Genomic DNA, 21546 nt, shown 5'->3' on the forward strand with positions numbered 1-21546 from the left:
GAGGGAGGTTGACGAGGAAGCACATTTCCAGGGGACACTCGCAACTCTCTGCACGGGAGGAATTTCATACGAGGGCTGGCTTTTCATGCTTTTCTGGGCCGTATTTATAGTGACTGAGGTCAGGGTGGCATGCAGGGGGGGGGGGGGGGGCTTTTTCAACCTAGCCATGTTAAGTGATGCTGCGGGCTGCAGGGGTGGAGCAGCGGCATCTCATTCCATTCTAAATCTAAACCTCCACGCTCATGACAATAGTAGCCCCCGCCACGAGCTGCAAAATAGTGCACGGAGCGGCCGCTTTGAAGCCGCCGCCGAGCGCTAACCTTTCAGACAGACCCAACCTGCAAGTCTATCACAGCCGTTACCAGTGAGTTTGAAATCACACATCATACAAGCTCAACACTTTATATCGGCTGATATTGACAAATCAGTATTGGTTTGTTGAAGAATAGAATTGTAGTATAAATATGTTTTATACGTGGTTATCCTACGCACTGTATTTTTTTGCAGTTTTCATTTGATCCACATTTTTGTTTTTAAACACAAAATGTTTTCGAGAGAAGTAATATGATATAATACTGTGAATCAAGGCCGTATCGAAGATGAAGAATTTGAGAATAATCACAACTTCATTCTCATGATTCCCTTTGAATCTTCCTAATACTCCGTTGTACTGTTTGGACTAGAAATGACCATCAGGAATGAATGTCCACATTGCTGAATTCCAACTGCTGCAAAAAAAGAAAATTGATTATAATTTCAAATACCTCGGTGGCCAGTGAAGTGTGGAGAATTCTTTCATTGCTGAAATTGCACAAGAGAACACAAGTTGAATTCTCTGCAACTCCTGTACAAAGGTCACATATTTCAAGGAAATGGTGCTAATTGAACTAAAATTAAGTTAAGTAGCACAGAGAGCTGATAACACAGTAAAATACATACATGCATCAACTAATTTGAACACGTAGGTCAAATAATAAATAACTTGTGTGTGCCAAGACCCAAATAAACAATTACACATGTAGATTTTGTTCTGGTAAGGATTGAACAGAGCAGCTGAGTAACTCCTGGCTACAGCTTTGCTCGTCTGTGTAGTGGAAACCAGGCTATCGTCTGTCCAGCCTCAGCCCTTCAGAACAGATTAGTGTAAACGATCCTCAGCTCCAATGGTAGGTAACACAACACAGATTATTATTCTGTGCTACAGGGGTTTGTGTGGACTCTTCCTGTGGCATGAATCATTAAGCAGTTGACTGTAATCCATACAGACAGCGTGGTTCTCAGGATGACAGCTATCTGATGCTGCCTGCGTCGAAGACAAAGCTCAGATTGCTCTGCTTCTAACAAGACATCTGAAGGTAGGTGAGCTCTAAAACAGAAAAACACAGCCATGCAACATGTCTTTATTATAATATCAGCAAAAAGTTGGTTTGTTTCCTTGCTTCACATTTGTGTTTGAACCCACTTAATCGAAAAGTAAAGGTTATTTAGAAGGAAAGAAAAAGATGGGAGCAATAAGCTGAACTGCAAATTCCCAGGAACTATGGGGGAGGATGTGTAACACAGAAATCCAATCATTGCCCTTTGCCATATTTGGAGTTGCAGAGCTAATAGGCATATTTGGGAATTTGAACATCTCATCTATCCCTCTGTAATCCCACTGTATCTACTCGAACAAAATAAAAGCACCTGCTCGCCATTAATTTGAAAATCCAGGCAGAGTGTTGCAGTAACCTGTGGCAACTGCTTCTGTGTCAACAGAAATCTTGGACGGGCGGACTCCTGCAGCCCAGGACCGTGCAACGCCATTGGCCGGCTGAATGAATGACTTGCAAACTTGCCCATCTATTATGCATGTCAGTTTACCTTTAGTGTGTTCTTGAGCTCATTTCCAGGTACACACAACCGAGAGGCGGCCAGCAAAAAGGAGAAGCTCTGATCATCTTGGTAAGAGATTTTTATTCTGTTTTAATTCTTTTTGTGTCACTTTATTTAATTTTTCTAATTAAATAAGTATGGAGCTTTTAATATATGAAGAACTAAATGTTTTTTTACCTTGTGCATGATTATTATTAGACTGTTATTTAATGTTTGAACCCAGTGGCACTGCGAGAGGACACAGAAATGGAGTTGATTGGATCCACCCTGACTGCCACATATGCTCGGCCAAAAACCAGCCACTTCCTCCCTGCCATCTCCACCATGGCGTCCAGCTATCGCAACACTCAGCCTGCTGTGAATCCGGCTGCCAACCTGTGGAGGACAAACAACTACTACAAGAGCAGCAGCAGCAGCAGCACTACCCCCGCTTCCCTACAGCGAGAGAATCTAGACCTGGTCCGAGCCCACACCATGTTCTACCCGTCCAACAGGACAGCGCTTAGCACCCGCTACACCCCGGACGACTGGTACAAGTCAAACCAAAGCAACTACTGGGAGTCCGAGTCGTCCCGCAAGAGTGCAGAGAGACTGAGGAGAGACACCATCCGGCTGATGCAGGATAAAGAGCAGCTGACCAGAAGAACCCAGGAGACGAGCAGCAAGAACATCGGCGAGAGACTCAACGATATCGTCTTCTGGAGGTCTGAGCTCACCCACGAGATTGACAACATGGTGACAGAGATAGCAGCTCTCAACGAGGTGAAGAGGAGGCTGGAGAGAGCCTTGGCAGAGACCACGGGGCCCCTTCAGGTGAGGCTGGAAGGGATTTATACTAATTTAATGAGTGCGTGGGTGTTGTATCTGAATTTTGAGGATTTTGCAGGGAATATTTAAAATCATATCTGCCGTGTAATCCTAACACGCTCTCACACACTATTCATGCATAACACCGGGTGAGTCACAGCGTCTGTGGTGAAACAGTTTGGACTATAGGGTTTCCAGTTTGGTTGTAGCAACGGGATCTGAGTGGCCCTTCACAACACTTTTACTGGGTCAGTCTCCTAATTAGATCCCCTCAGTGCCCTGTTCGTCCGCCTCTGGTCATCTGTTTCACCCAGAGTGAGTCATCTGGCTCGAGATCTGGTGACACAGACACCTTCCTTGGCTCAGATCATGTGGCGGGAGACGTTTTTACGGACGTCTCCAGGTAACTGAAGCAGGAGAACGCCGCTGATGTATTGCACTATGCAGGGACGCCGACTTTACACAAAGGCCTGTCGCGTTCTGCTCAAATTACTCCCTGAGCTGTTTGAATGTCACAATGAAGGAGAATGCCACATATTGAGTGACACAACCACCTCAACGTGTTTTTAGTCATGATCACTTTGTCAATAGGTGTCTCAAGAGTGTTTGTACCACAGAGAGAAGCGGATGTCCATCGATCTGGTACATGACGACGTCGAGAAAGACCTCATAAAGGTAACGTTGAAGGAGCAGTGTGAGTGTAGTCATGTGTAGAACTGGATAAAGCAAGTAAGGCATTTAGATTTCTGTTTATTTACATTGCAAATAGGAAGTGGAAGTCATCAAGTCATGTCAAGAAAGGATGAGGCGTCACCTGGACAGAGCCATCGCCCAGCTAGCGTGAGTCTGCACATCAAATAATGAAATATTACATGCACGATTGTTTCCGAAACTTTTCTTTTTCTGTATTTTTTTTGCGGGGGGGGGGGGGGGCCTCAGGTCAAACAGAGCAGCGCAGCACGAACTGGAGAGAGACATGAGTGACAAGGTGACGGCTCAGAGGATCGACGACAGGTGTCACCATCTGAGGAACACGTCAGATGGTATCGGCTACTACAGAGGGATCGAAAGACTCGACCCTTCGTGAGTAGATCGAATATTAACTGTTTCACATCAAGCAACAAAAACCAGCTTAAAATACAAGACTGGGATGTTTGGATTAATTGTCCACCACAAAGTTAGAACATCTGTAGCATAGACTGTAAAAAAAAGATGGATGACTCGTCTCCACTTCCTTCCACTGTACACAAATGAAGCCAAAATGTCTCAGCCACGTTGTGCCGTCATACGGCCTCAGTCTGTGCAGTAGTGATTGTGGAGGTATGCACTGATACACCTGTTGGACTGATCTGTTGTTGAAGCGTCAAATAACTAAACTAATGATTTAAAACCAAAAGTTATCGGAACTCATCTTTTTTTAAAAAACAATAATTTGGCATTTCCTTTTTATGATAAATAGTACAGCCAGCCACCAGGGGGCAATCATGTCCTCCTGCTCATGGCTCCAGAGACTGTACTCATGCATGAAAGTTACAGTTTGTCCTGAGAGAGGCATGAGTGCACCTAATTAATGACAGTCCAAATATGAACCTCGTGGTGGGGGAACAGCATTAGTCCATCAGAATCCTTTTAGTAGACGTTTTTAAAAGGATAAGTGCGACACTCGATCTGCTGATGGAGTTAAAGACTTTTTCCAGTCGTTAGGATTCATCCTCAGGTGACCATAAATGTCAGGACAAAATCCGAGATAGGGTACATCTTGATAAGTTGCTTAGATAGGGACCACCCAGGGTTTTCAAGTTTTTTTTTTATTTACACTACAACGTATTTCCCTCTTTCAGACTCTCTCTGCCGAACTCGTGGTCCAAGTTCTCCGACGACAACATCCTGCTCTCCCAGAGCCAACGAGCTTCCTCCCACAAGCTCAGGGACGAGATAGAGATCCTGCTGAGCACCACGTCCAATGAAATGTGGAACCAGTTCAGCAATGTCAACGTAGCCTTCACCAACCGCATATCAGAGACCGCTGACGCCAAGAACAGCCTGCAGACACACTTGGCTAAGGTCATCACCTTTTCTACACGCTCGCAATTCACAGAAGACAATACAATCTGGTTATGTCTGTGCGACGAGATCATGATTTGTAAAGACATGACACAATATTTTTTATTTTATTTTGTTGAATTGATCTTAAAAAGCCTGGGATGAGATAAATGTAGGGGACATTTATCTTATGTGGTGGATTCGTGCATGTTTAAACTTTCATATTTGTGCAGAATTCTTCACTGGGTCACGTTGTTTTCAGGTTACTGGTCAGGGGTTTAACATTCGATGGGTTTAAACTTTGACAGCAGCTGTGATATGAGCCACACCGTCCTCAATAAGCCTCAGTCACTGTCAGTTGTAAGGAGAAGTGATTCGCAGGAATTGAATTACATCAAATGGGTTTGGACAACGCAGGCCGCTGTGATGCACAGTGTTGAGCTGATCTGAAGTCTGTAGTGTGCAGCTTTATACCCTCACCTTGCCTCTTGCTTTTAGACTTCTCCTGTCGTCGTTCTTCCTTTCCCCCAGGTCACCACCCTCTTCACTAGTTCTCCTCCTGCGTGACCGGACCAGACACTCAGCTGCTACAACAATGAGTCGTTTTCTCATCGTTTGACTTCGTCTCCTCATCCAGACTCTGCAGGAGATCTTCCAGACCGAGATGCTGATCGAGTCTCTGAAAAAGGCCCTGAGAGACAAGGAGTGTCCTCTGAAAGTGGCTCAGACCAGACTGGAGGAGAGAACCCGCAGGCCCAACGTCGAGCTCTGCAGGGACAACCCACACCACAGGTAGATCTGCAGTTATTATGTGGGTGTCATGTAAAACTTGTTAATATGTTAATAATACAGAAAGAAACAACTAATGAAAATGACTAGTTTCATGTTTCATTTATTTCCCTCTCTTCCATTTCTGGGAAATCCTCATTGAGCTGCTTCTCCTTGCATTTTGTTCCCTGTTCAGACTCGTGGGTGAGGTGAGAGAGATCGAGGACACCATTCGTAAGCTTCAGGAGAGGCTGATGGAGGCCGAGAACACGCTGCAGACGCTGCTCAAAACCAAAGTGACCCTGGAGCACGACCTGTCCATCAAGGCCAACTCGCTCTTCCTGGACCAGGAGAAGTGCATGAGCATGCGCAAAAGTTTTCCCAGCATGCCCCGGCTGGTGGGCTACACATGAAAAACACATATTTAAAGAGTAGAGCAATTTAATCAACAATGACTGTTTTGATGTTCTGGAGTGATTTAGAGGTGTGGGTAAGTTTGAATGTAGAATGATTTAACCTAACTTTCCTTTATCCGATTATCAAAAGGGGATTGTCTTAATTTTGACTGAAATAAATTTTAAAAACCAAAATGAAATGTTACCCTGAATAAAACTGAAGGTTTGAACGTTGTTGGAAACATTTTAAATAATGTAAGTACACAAGTTAACAAAATATATAACGTAGGTCGAGTTCTTTTAAATGAAGAGTTGTTACATGTTTTTTCTTTAAATGTCGCTCGTTAGCTTTTCCAGGATTACCAACCCCATCTTTAAGACGTGGAACCTTTATTACACACATGTTCACTCCTCTTCTAACCTGGATTCTCTTGATTTATAATTTAACCCTTGATTTTGGGGTTCTGTGTTTTCATTATCAGTACTCTGCCCGCAGCCCAGTGGAGCACAGACGCCGGTCCTCGGTTGTAACAGTAATCACCAAACCAGCAACAGGGATTATCATGTTCAACACACAGCCAGAGATGAAAACACACGCCTCTGTCATGCTACGCTGACCTGTGTGTCACCTCAGAAATATGGAATGTGAAGGGCTTTTGTGTCTTTAAATGAGGTGCGGCCCATTACTCTTCACCTCTCACACAGGAGGAGCTGGGCAAACATCTTGTAAATTATGTATAAACCCCAACACCACCACCACCTCCATCACCACTCTCTGCTCATCAGCCCCTCGCCTTCTGGAGTGGGGGGGGCAGAGTTTGATCCCGTACATTCAAAGATGTCGATTTCATTTCATCTTGTTAACTGTTAACACATTTCAAGGCCTGAACAGACTATGGGCACACACACACACACACACACACATGCACACTGTAAACACTATCACACTCCTCTGGCCCAACCCTGCCACTACTGCACCTCTTGTGTAACCTTCACTGAGGAATGTAAACTTTGCTCGAAATCGCCAATGCTGCCCGAGTGAGCGTAACATCCCCTGTGCGACCTCCATTCATTAAACACAACAGCACTATCAGATCGAGAGAGCGGTCATGTTACACAGCAAAGAGTTCTCTGATCCGAACTGTAATGTTGTTCCATCTCTCCCTCACAGCTAATTCACGTTTCACATCCCCGCTATCTCATAGCACCGGTGGGAATATGACCGAAATAAAAAATATACGTCTCGGTGTGAGTGAGAGGCTGCAGACGAAGTGGGGAGAGGCTGGAGACAGACAGTGGGGATGGACTGGTGAACGAATCAAAGATGTGCGTGATAAGAGACGCAGCCTGGAATCTTTGAGCTGCAGTGTTTACCTCGAATCTATCACGAAAACTGGCTCCAATCCTTTTAGTGGCTGTAAAGTAAAAACATCAACATACCTCAGGTAGATAGAGAAGTTTCACTACAGGCTCTGGACAGGAGGAGGGGCGGTGCCCATGAAGATAAACCACTCAGTGTGTGTGTGTGTGTGTGTGTGTGTGTGTGTGTGCGTGTGTGTGTGTGTGTGTGTGCGTGTGTGTGTGTGTGTGTGATTTGCACTTTGATTTAGTTGTAATGTTTTACAGCCGCCTTCTCCTCCACTCTTCTACTGTGCAAACACATTGTGTTTGAGTACCACCCTCAGGAGCAAGTCGGTGGCAGGAGGTCTCCGCCACATGTATGTGTGTGTTGAGAGTGTGTGGTGCAGGTATTACTCATGTTGTGGGTTCACACAGTCACATTAAGGGGACTTGTTGTCCTTGTGGTAACAAAAATCAAGTCCCCATAACGTAAATCATATGAATTTTAAGGTGAAGACGTGTTTTAAGGTTAGGCCCGCGATATACTCGTTGTTTAACCACGCGTACAAGCAGGCAACCGTTACTGTGTGTTACCTAAGGATACCAGTAGGGGGCACACCACAGAACTCACACTAAAGATTGTAAAGCACTCGGACAGATATTTCTGCCACCTTGGTTATTGTGTGCAGTAACAGAAAGATGGCGGCACTTGAGGAGATCAACATTTGTTGTCATGGAAAGATCAAGACAGAAAAGACAAAGTTCACGTATCAGTAGCTCGTTTATCAAGTTTTCTTCTGTGGTTCTGCCGACGTGCCGCCATTTTTTCTATCACTGGCTGCGGACCCTGTGGCGTGCGTGAAGACATGCAGTGGAGTGGTAGCACTAGAACACGTAGGTAACAAGAATATGCCGATGCAAAGTCTCCAGGAAATCAATGCAAGTCAATGTAACGTCCTCTGAAGTCATGGAGACACAACTGTGTGTGTGTGTGTGTGTGTGTGTGTCTGTGTGTGTGTGTGTGCCCAGTCACATTCCTGAGCCCTGGTACGGCAGAAGAAAGACCCCGTGTTGTCTCTTGTTCATCAAAAGCCTCCCTGCTCTCATCACGTTGTAATTAAACACACTGACAGACAAGAATCGAGGGTTTTCTCCCCCTTCGTCTGTCCCTGATTCCTTTTCCTCCTCCAACTCTTTCTTCTTTTTTTTTTTACGCCTTCACAAACACATAATGGACGTCCCCCTGAAGAGACAGTTCAGTTAAGAGGAATGAAGCGCTGTTTCTGTCTCTCAGGTTTCATTTGAGGTTATTCTTCCCTCTCTGGACGTGACACAAATAGGCCTCTTTGACCTCCTGCACCACCTCCGCGTATGGGGAATGTACTCTGGAATTCTCCGCGGAGTCCAAACATATTGGCAGTTTATTTTTAACACGCACTCTTGTTATAGATGCCCTGTGCCCCATGTTATTCTGTGTTTCTTGCATGCCATCACACCAAACTAAAGAGCTGATCGCAGAGCACTTGAGACCCGTCTCAGTCACTGAGGGTTTTTTACTCAGCGCTGTAATTACAAACTCTGACTCGGTGTAGAGCTGGGCGTCATGGAGACTACTTTGTTTACTTAAAGAATGCCTGTATAACAATAAATGACCTCACTATGAGTACTGAGCCTATAACTTTCAGCGTTTCTTAATGGACAGACACTTGTTGTTGGTTACCTGACTGCACTGGTGCTGATGTATTGTAATGTCTGGCCCACATCATATTCTATGTTTCAGGTTGTTTCTTTCTACTGTTTGAAGAAAAACGCTCTGCATGTGTTTTGTACTCAGTGCATTTTGAAACCAATTCCATTTTGGCCCTTTGTCTAACAGCCTGACGAAGTTGGCACAGTTACCAAGATTTATAATGTGAATCTTATTCAGAGCAGGTCATGTCGTCCGTCAGGAGACCCCCCCCCCCCCGTCCACCTTCAATGTTAAAAGAAGAAAACACAACAAAATAATCTAAATGAATCTTATCATCATCTTATAATAAAATATCTGATTATAATGCCAGTTTGAGATGAGATGAGTTACAGTATTTTGTTATGATTGGAAATTTAATTTAAGTGACAAATCAAATCTAAAAGAAAATGTGTCTCTAAGTGTTGTCACGGGATCATGACTTTCTCTGGAATATCTAATTTAAATCCCTGCTCGCTCCAAGATGTGGAACGTTTTCTGAAATCCGTTTAAAGCTCGAGCTGCTGCACAGTTGGTTTTGACCGAGCGCTGAACATTCATGGGAACCAGCTCTTCCTGCGGCTTTTGAATGCGTGCCAGAGCTCTGAGTTCTCTCAGGGGGCTGCTTGGTCGCTCTGTCGTTGGTTTGTGACGTAAAAAAAAAGAAAGAAAGAAAGAAAAAGAAGCTAAGCGAGGGAATCCACTGAGGTATCAGGCCTCAACTGTTACAAGCCAGAGAGAGGAAACTGTAAACTGACTGATAAGACACAGGATTCAATGTGGTTTTCCATTTCAACTGCCCTGCTCTGTAGTTGTATGTAGCTGTCTGACAAATCTTTACCTCCATGAACTTAATTTGATCAATATTATCTCCCCCCCCCCCCCCCCCCAACTGCATTCTGCACATAAATGCGACTCCAACCGATAAGCCACAGAATCCCCAAAGGTCACAGGTCGACCACAGCGACCGGTTCATACAGAGCCATCTACAGGACACAGAATCTCGGGGTCACGCGGGTGATTATGTGGAATTCTGGAATAATCCATAACATTGATCTGTGAGTTCAGTTCCTCTCCCGGCCCGAGAGGAGTGGGAAGATAATGGAGTGACACAGAGGTCAAGATGCAGCACTGCAGTCTTTTCTGCTGAATCATAGTGGGATGACGACGGCTGCACTGTAATCTAACTCAGAGCTTTTTATTTTTTACATCTGTTGCCAAGGGAGCAACCACAGAGCTGTAAAGAAAGAAGAAGAAGAAGAAGAAGAAGAAGAAGCTACATGTCTTACTCTTGGATCAAGTTGAAGTTTTTTCCAAACATGTATGAATTTTCTAGTTTACATTGTTCATCCACTTTTATTTAAAATGATTCGGGATAATGTGGGAGTCGTGATCATATATCAGCTTTGAGACAAGCATTAAACTAAATCTCATATTAAATTTAATAGCAAAATGAGTTTGGCGAGAACTTTGCATCAAACGACCAATAAAATGATGGAAAGTAAATTTATTAGGCGTAGATTTAACAAGTGCTGTGATAAAACTATTTTCTTTTACTCAGCAGCTTCTCCGTGTTTTATTTTGGAAGGAAAACGCTCATTTGAGCTCGACCCCACACACGAGGCCCGTCTGCAGCCACATCACAGACAATGAGCTGTTATGTATTTTAAAGGAGCGGGCTCAGTTGACCTCTGTTGTCAGCGCCCTGTGTGTAGTCTGATTAAAGCGTGATGACAAGACAAGAGTTGAGAGTAGCTCAAAACTTATCAGCGCACAAACAAACAGAGTATTTACCTCTGCTCTCATTCAGCCTCTCTGTCTCTAACATCAGCTTTTTGATCCTGTACCCACATCTCCACCTCTTCTCTTCTTTCACGTGTAACCACTCGTACACACAGTTTGCTTGATGTTGCAGGTATCTTCTGTGACCTCTGTTATCTCATGCGTTCTGTCCTAAGCTTAAACAAATCTCCTATTTCCATGCAAGTGTTTGTTTGATGCCGACCAGCCGAGTTGAAAATTAGATTAACCGGGGCCACGGGAGTCCAACGTGAGCAGAGAGAGAGAGGGGCAGTCACACTCTGACACGGCTGCAGGAGGAGGAGGGGAGATATCAAACTGACGCAGCCTGGTGGACAGATAGACAACGGCACGTCCCACGTTGATGAGAGGACTCGAGGACTGACGCCCCTTTGACTAACTACCGCCACAACCAGAAAAACACAAGACAGAAGGCCTGTTCGCTCGTGGTCCGACAGTGAGCTTCACCTCTGACCCGTGAGGAGCATCCGCCAGATTCACCGTCTCCAAGTCTGCCGTGAGTATGAGACTCTTCATTCATCACAGCTAATGGATTCTGGTTGGAGCCGAGATAAGTGAAATTACATTTAATGCAATCCAGTGGAAGAATAAAGCCTGTCACACCGTTTTAAAATCAACAAGAGAGGAACCTAATTGAGTCAGGGACACGGTCCCATCTCTGGTGATGCACAGCTTTACTTCTAATGGCTTTTGCAGCATTTTAATAAAGAAATAAAAAAAGAGGCATCACTTATGATCGCTGCATCTGTTTAAACACTCTCCTGGATGTTGGTATGTGGATGGAGTTACTGCAACTCAATCGTGTCCACTCTCCGGATTCAGGCCCCCTGGCTGAGATCCTATCTATGGCTTTGGTATGCACTCTCACTGTCCGTCGCGCTAACGTGAAGATAAGTCCTTCCATCTTAACGACGGAGGTGAAATACATCCAGATGAAAAGTTATTCAGTATCTCGCCCTGAATGTTTGCTATGTGGCTCTCCCCCTAGAAAGTTTGGCCCGACATCTCAAACGCAGTAAACTTAACACACCCGTGTCCGTAGGGCCCACTGATTGTCTGTCTTTTACAAACATTGACATATAAGGGATGGGGCAGGGGAGTGCACGGCTACATTGCACCTTTTAAACAAGAGTTCACCTGAATGCATCGCTGTAAACCTTCACTGTTTGCAGCTCAGATGATCAGAGTTAAGGCCTCACGATGCGATGAGCAGCAGGTTAAGTCCACAAACGATATCAGCGCCCAACAACAGAACACTCACATCAGACAAAGAGGCACTTCTACGCAGCTCAGGCTCAGAATGTGTCGTACTTTGATTACCGAGCCGCCGCAAAGCCCTCACTCAGAGCAGCACTTCAAGGCTGTGATCTGCTCCTTTCGTGTGTGTGTGTGTGTGTGTGTGTGTGTGCGGACATGAGGACGCAGCAGGAAGGCCTCCATCTGTTTTCATGTGAGTGTGAGAAACACAAGCGGAGGCATCCAGGAAGTGTGAGATAAGTGGTGAAGAATAGCGAGTGACCGCTGACAGGGGTTATCTGAGGTTGGACAGCTCCTGTAAGCTCCTCTCCACCGGGCAGCTGAAAATGTGACATCCGTATATGAGGGGCGGTTTTTTTTCTCTGAGGTGGGTGTGGAATCAATTTTTGACATTTTGAAAGGAGACTTAAATGTTCGGTGTTATCAGCAACCCATATAGATCATTCTGTATTTGGAAACGGTGCCTTGCACATGCATAGCTAAAGAAATATTCGATTCCAAGAAGCTGCTTCTCTAAAATAATCAGATTTTGATTAATCATCTCTTGACTCTTTGCAGAAGAAGAGAGGGAGAGATAAGGTTCTCAAGACATACTTATAAAATATTTACAATTTTGACCGCTCCCTAAACTCCCTGGATATATTCCCTGGAATTCCATTCATTGCAAAACCAAAATTTATAGGATTTCACTTCAGGAAAGGGTTTTTACAACAGGGGGTGCAGCAGCTCAGGGTGGAACAACATCACACTCCCACTGGAAATGAGTCATGTCAAACAGAGGAGAGCCCCAGATGCTATCTCTAACTTGTGGTGGTGGTGTGCCGGGTAAACCCACCGGCACGTTCACACACACTGTGAATCACGAGGATGACTCCATGACGACCAGAGGGGAAAAGACCCCAGGACACACCAGTAGTTTGTGTTTGTATTTGCCGAGGCAACAAAAAGTTGATTAATTTCAACTTTGGATAAAGTTCAAATAACTTATTCCAACAAAGAAATCAGATTTGTGGCCAGAAAAATGTAAAACATCACATTGGTTTACATCAAGAGACAATAAAGAAAATAATATATTGGTTGTAATCACTGCTGAGCAATCCACAAGCCTCATACACATAAAATATGTTCTTATTTATTTATTTGAATCTATAAAATGAATACATTCTTAATAATAAATGAGAAAATGTTGGATATAAGATTTTTTTTTTTTAAAAGATGGGGATTCCGAAGTACTTTGTTGCCTCATGTCCACAAACTGTAACACAATCTGAAACCGAGAGAAACAGAAACAATCCTCGAAAGCGGAGAAAGCAGCTTTTAGTTACCACGACAGCCAAACAATGATCCGTCCTGTCACTACACAAGCAGCGAGTTAGTAACTAAGGCAACCCGTGCGCTATTACGCATGGCGCGTCTATATTGGGAACCCTGGCTGCGGACCAGAGGGTCACTCCATGACGCAGCGACGCACGCAGGGCGTTGTTCTTCCATAATGAGACACTTTATAACAGAACGTCAGCCCCTGGCATCAATCTAGTCCGAGAGAGACGCTCAGAGGAACTACCGCTGCACCGGGAGACAACTTGTTTTTTGCTTCTTGCGCCCGAAGCTCCTTGTTTTTTTTTTTGTGGAAATAAAAGCAACCCCGCTCTAAGTAAGTGAACTTTGGACTCTTCTTAACTTTCATGTTCAGCTGAGCTCAGCTCGGCTGCGGATGACAGCAGGTTTTTCTCCCCGAGACACACGCCGCTCCAGAGCGCGCACAGACGGGGAAGGAGGGCTGAGCTGCCGAAGCCAAGAGACATTAAGTCTGTCTGGTTAATAATCATTCATTTGACTAAATCAACAGCTTTAGGTCGGACGGAATCTAACTTCACTGTTTCATTTAGCTGTTTAAAAAAACACTGTGGTCATTTCTCAAGACAGTTTAAATGGTTTAACGACGCAGTTTGAAGAAACATATTTAATTTAGTCTTAGCGAATAAAAAAAGAGATGAACTTTAAACTTGAATCATGTCGACAAACATCGTGGCTCGTGCATTAAATATTTTTAAACCCTTGTAATGAAATGAGATGGCTCACATCTGACAGTCAGGTCCTGAAGTTGCTCCGTGAACGTGCTGCAGCGACACACCCATGATCCACCGATCTGACAGCCCCACACACACACACACTGACAGACTCTTGCCTCCTCTTCTCATCACTGTTCAGATCTCCTGTAAAGATGCTGCTCCTACTACTGGGAATCATCCTGCTGCACGTCGCTGCTCTGGTTCTCCTGTTCGTGTCAACAATTGTCAGCGTGAGTAAATTTTCAATTTAACATCACAACATGTAAGAAAAACTTTACTGATCATCATCCTCATCATCATCCACCTGCGCTGCTCCTACAGTGACTGATGATTATTAAGAGAAATGAATATTTAACCACTGTTGTGTTTGACTATGTAAATGATTCTTTTACTTGGAATGTTAAACTTTGAATGAACTGCTCATCGAACATCATCACTGTGTGTTGCTGACTCCAGGTGTGGACGACAGGTGAAACCAGCACCTCGGACCTCTGGATAAACTGCTCCACTGCCAATGGGCCATACCAATGTATACCGGCATCAACTGGAGGTCAGACACCTGCCTAACATTTGATCCTCACTCACTGTAACCTCTTGTTTACTGTGCATTCTCACTGGTGGACATTTTAAGTCTCGGTGATGCTGTAAAACTGTTATAATTATTAGGATCTCTTCATTTTTGTATTCAACACGGCTCCGACTTAACTTGATGACTTTGCATTTCAACCATGCACATTCATATTAAAGGGAGGGGCTTTGAACTGTGGAAAATGTCTTGCTGGAATCCAACATTCACTATGTTGATGGTGTGGGTGTGTCCCGGCTCCTCTGGGACTCTGGTGCCATCTAGGGCAGAGAATGTGGCAGTGCCGTGCTGAAGTGGGAGCTGATAGGCTGCCGCTGTATAAATAGTCGTGGTGTGATGTCCATATTCAGGTCTCGTGTTGGGAGCCCACAGTGACAGGAGCCGGAGAGCCGGGGACAATCAGGGTGGGGCCGCGGAGAGTATTTAAAGTTTTAAATCTATGTGTGAAGTGTTTGAAAGCAGCAGGGAGACCTTGGCCCACCTCAGGAAGAACATAGCATTCTGAGGGTGGGTCACGCCCAGTGTCAGATCGTGACGTCCAGTGTTGGTTTGCAGGGATCATTAGGACAATTAAAGGCAACAGCTGCAGAGGTGCAGATTTATCTGGAGCCACCTCCACGAGGCTGAATTATAAAAACAATCGAGATTCCAATATTTAAAAGAAAATAAAAACTCCATGGATTTAACTCAGTAACTAGTTCATGTGAGATCTCTTCGGCCCCGGACGTGTGTTTTGCTGTTAAATGTGCCGGCACAGTGGTGCGGCCCTGGAGCTGCTGGCTGCAGCCGGATGATGTCATTTGTCTAGAATGAGCCGCGCTCAGCCAGTGTGTGTTTTGTCAGGGCAGCAGCGCCTGCACACTCTGCCAGGTAGTTTGATGGCGCAGCCAGTTTGTTTGACTTGCTTTCATTAGTGCACTGACGCAAAATGTTTATTTAAGACGTGTGTGTGTGTGTGTGTGTGTGTGTGGGTCTGAGCTTTGGCTTTGGGAGATGGAAGATAGTGGTTTGTTATCACACAGGGGCCAAGCCTGCAGTCAAAAGGGCTTTTTATTTACTTTGAATCTTTGCTGAGCGATGAATTTCCCTCTGAAGTGAATCATAATCACGGCTATCGGTTATTTTTAGGACATTTCTGCAACTTCTGAGTTTCCCCTCGTCGTTGCCTCGGTTACAAAAATATTGGCTTCATTTGGTTTCGATGACGCCGGGGGCGCGAGGTTCTCGCGTCACATGTGTTGTCTCGAGCTAAACGTAGGTAAACGCATCACTCATCCTCAGCACAGAGGGGCGTTGGGTCTCAGAATAGAAGAGAGGAAGACAGAAAAGATAAACAGTTACTTTCCTGTTTGGAATTACAGTGACAGGATTCAGCGGCGCTTCCGCATTGTCGCAACAGTTGTAAACCATTCACGCAAGACTGTGAACATGAGTCATACTCGCTTATCAGTAAAAAGCCGTGGACTTCGCCTCATGTTAGGAAATGCCCCATGTCACAGCTTCCTCCCCCTTTGCCTGAGCAGGAAGGATGGAGGACAAGATGACTGCGTGTTAGAAAGCAGCGAGGATCTTTTTATAGATGAGGACGGGAGTGGAACCATTTCTCTCTGCGTTATCACATAACATTATGTAACATCTGAAAACAGGATTAACAATAGAGGGGGGTAATTCTCGTGGAGGGAGATTCGCAGCAGTGTCGGGTTTCCTCCCATATCTCGTCCCTGACCCAGTGCTCATCACTGTTATTGTAGGTAATCTGATTCCAGCATCTGCAATCTCCACAGATACCGTTTCTCTTTAACTCTATTGTTGTGGAAAATGGAAAGCGTTTTTCCGTAAATGGCCACAGAGAGAAAAGTATAAACACGTTACCAGGTGATGGGGTGTTTTTTTATGAGCCCTAAGTGTTGAAATGTGGTCATAAAGTCATAACAGCACATAAAGTTGTGTTATTACTTAATCATCCTGTTAGTGTATGAGCAACACTGAATTATGCATCACGCCCCCACCCTCCATTAAAACCACAATATACCTTTGATTTACATTATGCACGAGAATCAATAAACCGCAGATGCCTGAGAAAGTTGTGATGGAAACTCAACAGGAACGTTAATGTCCAAGTTTGGAAGATGAAGCCATCGTGAAATCTCACTTTCTAATGACTTGTCACAGGACGTAAACAGAAGTGGCCGTGCCAGCAAATTCTTGGGGCTGAGATGGTCCCAAAAAAACGTGACATTTACAACCGACAATAAGCCCAAAGAGAAGAGTTGGGCAGATACAGAGGGGCGGAGAGCGAATGCTTAGGAAACCTTAGAGGCCACATAGCCAGCATGGATAACCCTCAGACAAGAAATAGACCCTGGTTGGAAAATCCTGGGATTCCTGGCATGGTGGCCCAAATGGAACACACTCTGGTCAGACAGCACAGATACAGCAGCACAGTCTGCTCTGCTGATGATGGCATCTAATGGGTTAATGGCCGCCTGGTCTTACAGGACCAGCACTAACAATCAATATGGTGCATTTAGTCGTAGGCTCCTGCTGCGAGGGGCGTGCAGAGCTTTTAGGAATAAGATACCGAAGTTCCCACTGTTATGGATCCATTACACATTCCCAGAAGTAAACATCAGCTCGCTCGTTATGTTTGTCTCTGAGAGGAAGGCAAGGCCACGGGGAGCGCACTTCACAAAGCAAGCATTTGTTTTTATTTGTTTCCTCTTACCCTTCCCTTCGCTCATTAAGTTGATTTTATATATATATATATATAACTTGTACTCTGGCTAATGATGAATACTTGTCTCTGGTTATTGACAACAATCTCCCCTCTCCTCCTCTACAGAGTGGATTCAGGCGGTGCAGGCTCTAATGATCCTATCCATCATCTTCAGCTGCCTGTCTCTCTTCCTCTTCTTCTGCCAGCTCTTCACTCTGCAGAAGGGCGGACGCTTCTTCCTCACCGGAACCTTCCAGATCCTCGCCAGTGAGTTCACCCATCTCACATACCCCACCGACAGCACGACTGAGATCAGATGAGACGTCAGAGGCGTCAAATGGACGCTGCATGGCAGCGATTAATGTGAAAAAAAGTCGTTTTCCCTTGAAATTTACTGTCTGGGCGGCAAATTCTCAAATTTGACTGAAGCTGTGAACTGCATCTTCCGTCGTTCACCCGATCAACTCGAGTAAATAACATTTTCGGCACTCTGATCTGCTTAATTTGCACAGCAGCGCTTGAGTAGCCTGAAAATAAACAAGTCGGTCAAATCCACCCACACAGACAAACCAACACTGCATCTTCTGTGGCAGAGAATTCAATTAGGAGAGTCTGGACCAGTCACTAATGGTTTGATGCTCCGCTTGTCTATTGTGTGCTTCATGCCCTTTGGCCAGAGAGCGGCTCCACTGCCGGTCCATTGTGTCGTTCTCTTGGCAGCCCTTTCCAACATCCCAGGTTCACTCCCTAACACTGTGCCAGCACATTGCCTGGCTCACAGGTGCCCACTCAGCCAAACTGCCAAACAGGAATGACACCGGGCGCTCTGCCAGCCGCACAAGTTGAAAATGTCAGGAAGGCTGGCGGTGCAGTGCGGGGGTCTGACTAACAGATCATGCCATGTCGGACCAGGGAGGTGGGCAGAGCTGGAATGGTGTTCAATAAGCATGAGACGCCGTGATGTAATGTAATGTAGAGGGATGCCTTCTGGGAAAACACAGACCTGCTCGCCTCCGCTGCCAGAAAGGGTTCAGCCCGGGACACAGAGAAGCAGCAGAGAAACAGGATCTGATGGTTGGAAAAATATCTTGCGCTCACTGTTTTTCTCCTCTCGTGCAGGTTTGTTCGTGATGAGCGGAGCCATCATCTACACGGTGATGAGTACGGATTGGGTGCCGGAGACAAACGCCTTCGGCTTCTCCTACATCCTGGCGTGGGTGGCCTTCCCCTTGGCGCTGATCAGCGGACTCATCTACGTCATCTTGAGGAAGCGAGAATGAGCCGTCACTCCATCCCAGTGTTCCCAGTAAAAAAAAAAACCCCGGCCCCCGGCTGCCTGTGTCATCAGTTCTCCTCCTCGAGTATAAGTTGTGATGTGAAAAGTAACCGACGGAGTCACCGGGCCAATAAAGCCAGGTCACACCAATGGAGGGTGGGGGGGGTTAAAAACAACAAACAACATGCAAACCAACACAAAAACAACCAATACTGTCTCATTTAAAAGATGTATATAGTATCTATGGTTTAAAACCTATTTATAACACTTTTTACATATATGTACATAGTTTTTGTGTTGCTCCGTCAACAGATACTTGTATGAGCTTTGTTTCAGCTGATTAAGTGCCTCAGTGTTTGTTTGTAATGATGAAATAATTAGATGCTATTTTGTTGCATTTTTTTTTTTTTTTGTCTCGGTAACTGCCAAAGAATCAGTAAAAATGAAAAAAAGTTTCCTGACGTATATTAACCAAAGTGCATGTATAGAAATAGAGAGGTTGGTTTTCTTCCGGATAGGCTTGCTTGACAAACAGAGTGGTAACATCCGTGGACGTAGCATCGCCGTGAAATATGCAGTAGATTTGGTCCTTTTCTATTTTGTGAATTTGCAAGTTTCAGTGTTTTTTTTTAAATTTTCATTTCTTATTTTCAACAAAAAGATGGTGCTATATATATATTTATCATTCCTATTACTGATAGCGACATAACAGTTATTGTGTTGTTGTTTCGAGTCGAACAGCTTGCCATGAATTAAAGCGAGGATCAGAGGAGAGGTACACGAGCACAAACCGTGCCCGACTGCTTCTTTAGGGAACACAAGCCTATTTCACATCGCAGTGTCTGACCTTTTCTTTTTTTTTTCTGTTAAAAAAAAAAAAAGTGAATATCTGAGCTTGGGGTGGTGCACTGATGAAATCAAAAGTCATTTGGAATGTCAGTATTATTCTGCAAGTTCGATCACAGTGAGATTTACTTCACACGACGCTTTATTTGAGCTCCATTACGTTTCCCTCATTAGTTTGTCTTGTGACTGTAAAAGTCACCAAAATAGAACAGAACCATCAAGAAAATAACGTTATGGGACATTATAGCCTGAGGAAAAATGAGTATAATTTAACTTTGCTCGAAATAAATGCCACTCACTTGAAGCCATATGAGAAAACACCAGATGACGGGATAAAAAACATTTAGTATTAACTTTTTATTTGAGGACAGGGACAGAGAGGTTTGCAGTGATGATACAAATGTCTGTTTCACATACTTGAAGTTTGGCGCTCTGCCGTTTCTCTGCCCACGTGTGTCTCCTCTTCTACTGTGTAAAACACTGTTTCTATGTTACTGTGCATAACACATGTTGATGGTGACAGTCTAAAGCCTTAAACACAAACGCTTACTCAATAAAACTACTCTCGCATTATCTAACACTGTGTGCTCCACTGTTACAAAGGGGTTGGATTAACACTTGATGCATGAGGAGCTTTAATAAAGTGCATAGTTGCAGTATATCAACTATGAAACGAGCATTTCCGGGCTGCAAAAGCAAATCTGCCAGTCGATGGTAGTAAATGTTAAAATCTGCTGCAGCCGGCAGTAGCTGCATGTTGGCAGGCTAGGAGACGTCATGAGTGCAAGCATGTGAATTCCTGTTTACAGTCCAGCCGAGCAGAGTGTGTCTTTACAGTGCGCCATCGTGCTCCGGCGGATCAAATAAGCTGCGGCTGCAAACTGCTGCCTGCGGCTTGTGTTACACGCACTCGGAAGGGGAGGAGGAAGAGGGGACCGGCACCTGATGCCAGTGATTCAAAACACGCAGCTTGTGTTTCAGTGTCAACAGTGTCTCCTCATAGCTTCATACATGAGAGGACTGAACACAAGCGTCCGTCCTCCACTTGACATCTCCTGTCAGATCCTGCAGCCTCCAAACAAACAGAACAGCGATGTTGTGGGGGATTAATTCAGAGCTTACACTAGCCCGTCTGCTGTGGAGTTTAGATCATTATTATTATTCGGGTTCAGTTCGAAGAGATTGTCTCTAATGACGACTGCCCTCTTTGATTAAACTGTCTATACCATGTTTACACCTAAACTTACAAACGCCCTTGATGTTACCAAAGCTACTTTTTGAGTTTAATCATTAAAGGATGTTTCTTACCACCACCAGGGGGCGTCTCTGTGTCTTTCAATCACACCACATGACCCGCTCCAATGAGAGTGAACCTGACTGGCCGGCGGCCTGTGTTTACAGTTTGCAGCTTTAATGGTTTGTGATGATATCCATTCCTTTTAAAGACAACACTCGGGGCCGTAACCGGCGGTTCTGCGCTCGGCTGATGATAGGCATCTAAATCTACGGCAATGAAAGAGAACTCTCAGAGGGAGGGATTCCTGCTGCAGGCCTGAGAGGTCACAGCCTCCCACACTGCCTCCCACCCCCCCCTCACATACAAGCGCTGGGTGAAATCAGGACACTGCGCTCTGACTCTGTGGTGTAGTTTTCAGTATCTTAGAAAATATACATTCACATAGTTTTCCCCCCTCGTCTCCCACTTTTCTAAATTTTTGGGACGTATCCATAAAATAAAAATCTTTACATAGTTTTCCTCAGTTTATCAAATGTTGTTCAATACTGACACCTTGAGGTTGAGTATAGGAACAGTGGCCACATTTATCCATGACACCAAACTATCCAACAGTGCCTCTGTGTGGTTCACTATGAGACCTGCAGTTAAACCCACCAGAACATGGAGGCTGCAGTTGAAATACTCAGTTTCTCCCTTGGGTTTAACAGATCATATTTTTCCCGCTGAAGTGTGTTAAACCTCATTAACTCTATATGTGATCATTAAGCCTCGTCTCAGCTT

The 21546-nt window shown here is 44.8% G+C and overlaps 2 protein-coding genes across 4 annotated transcripts; both read left to right on the forward strand.

Moving 5' to 3' along the window:
* Positions 1–406: 406 nt before the first annotated feature.
* Positions 407–6635, forward strand: tekt3 (tektin 3). Of its 2 annotated transcripts, none has more exons than XM_069517987.1 (9): positions 407–1355; positions 1759–1944; positions 2113–2688; positions 3274–3357; positions 3452–3522; positions 3622–3765; positions 4524–4746; positions 5363–5517; positions 5690–6635. In XM_069517987.1, the coding sequence occupies exons 3-9, from the start codon at positions 2122–2124 to the stop codon at positions 5904–5906; spliced, it is 1461 nt and encodes a 486-aa protein (XP_069374088.1). In that variant the 5' UTR covers positions 407–1355; positions 1759–1944; positions 2113–2121; the 3' UTR covers positions 5907–6635. The 2 variants fall into 2 exon arrangements, with proteins under 2 accessions (XP_069374088.1, XP_019963048.2); XM_020107489.2 differs by having other exon boundaries at positions 408–1355; positions 2099–2688; positions 5690–6634.
* Positions 6636–11128: 4493 nt separating this feature from the next.
* Positions 11129–20845, forward strand: pmp22b (peripheral myelin protein 22b). 2 transcript variants are annotated; one of them, XM_020107488.2, is made up of 5 exons: positions 11129–11272; positions 14245–14335; positions 14562–14655; positions 17534–17674; positions 18527–20845. In XM_020107488.2, exons 2-5 carry the CDS (start codon positions 14258–14260, stop codon positions 18685–18687), a joined length of 474 nt encoding a protein of 157 aa, XP_019963047.1. In that variant the 5' UTR covers positions 11129–11272; positions 14245–14257; the 3' UTR covers positions 18688–20845. The 2 variants fall into 2 exon arrangements, with proteins under 2 accessions (XP_019963047.1, XP_019963046.1); XM_020107487.2 differs by lacking the exon at positions 11129–11272 and adding an exon at positions 13465–13687.
* The last annotated feature ends 701 nt before the right edge of the window (positions 20846–21546 follow it).

This window comes from Paralichthys olivaceus, chromosome 21 (genome assembly GCF_024713975.1).
Source record: "Paralichthys olivaceus isolate ysfri-2021 chromosome 21, ASM2471397v2, whole genome shotgun sequence".
NCBI classification, from domain to species: Eukaryota; Metazoa; Chordata; class Actinopteri; order Pleuronectiformes; family Paralichthyidae; genus Paralichthys; species Paralichthys olivaceus.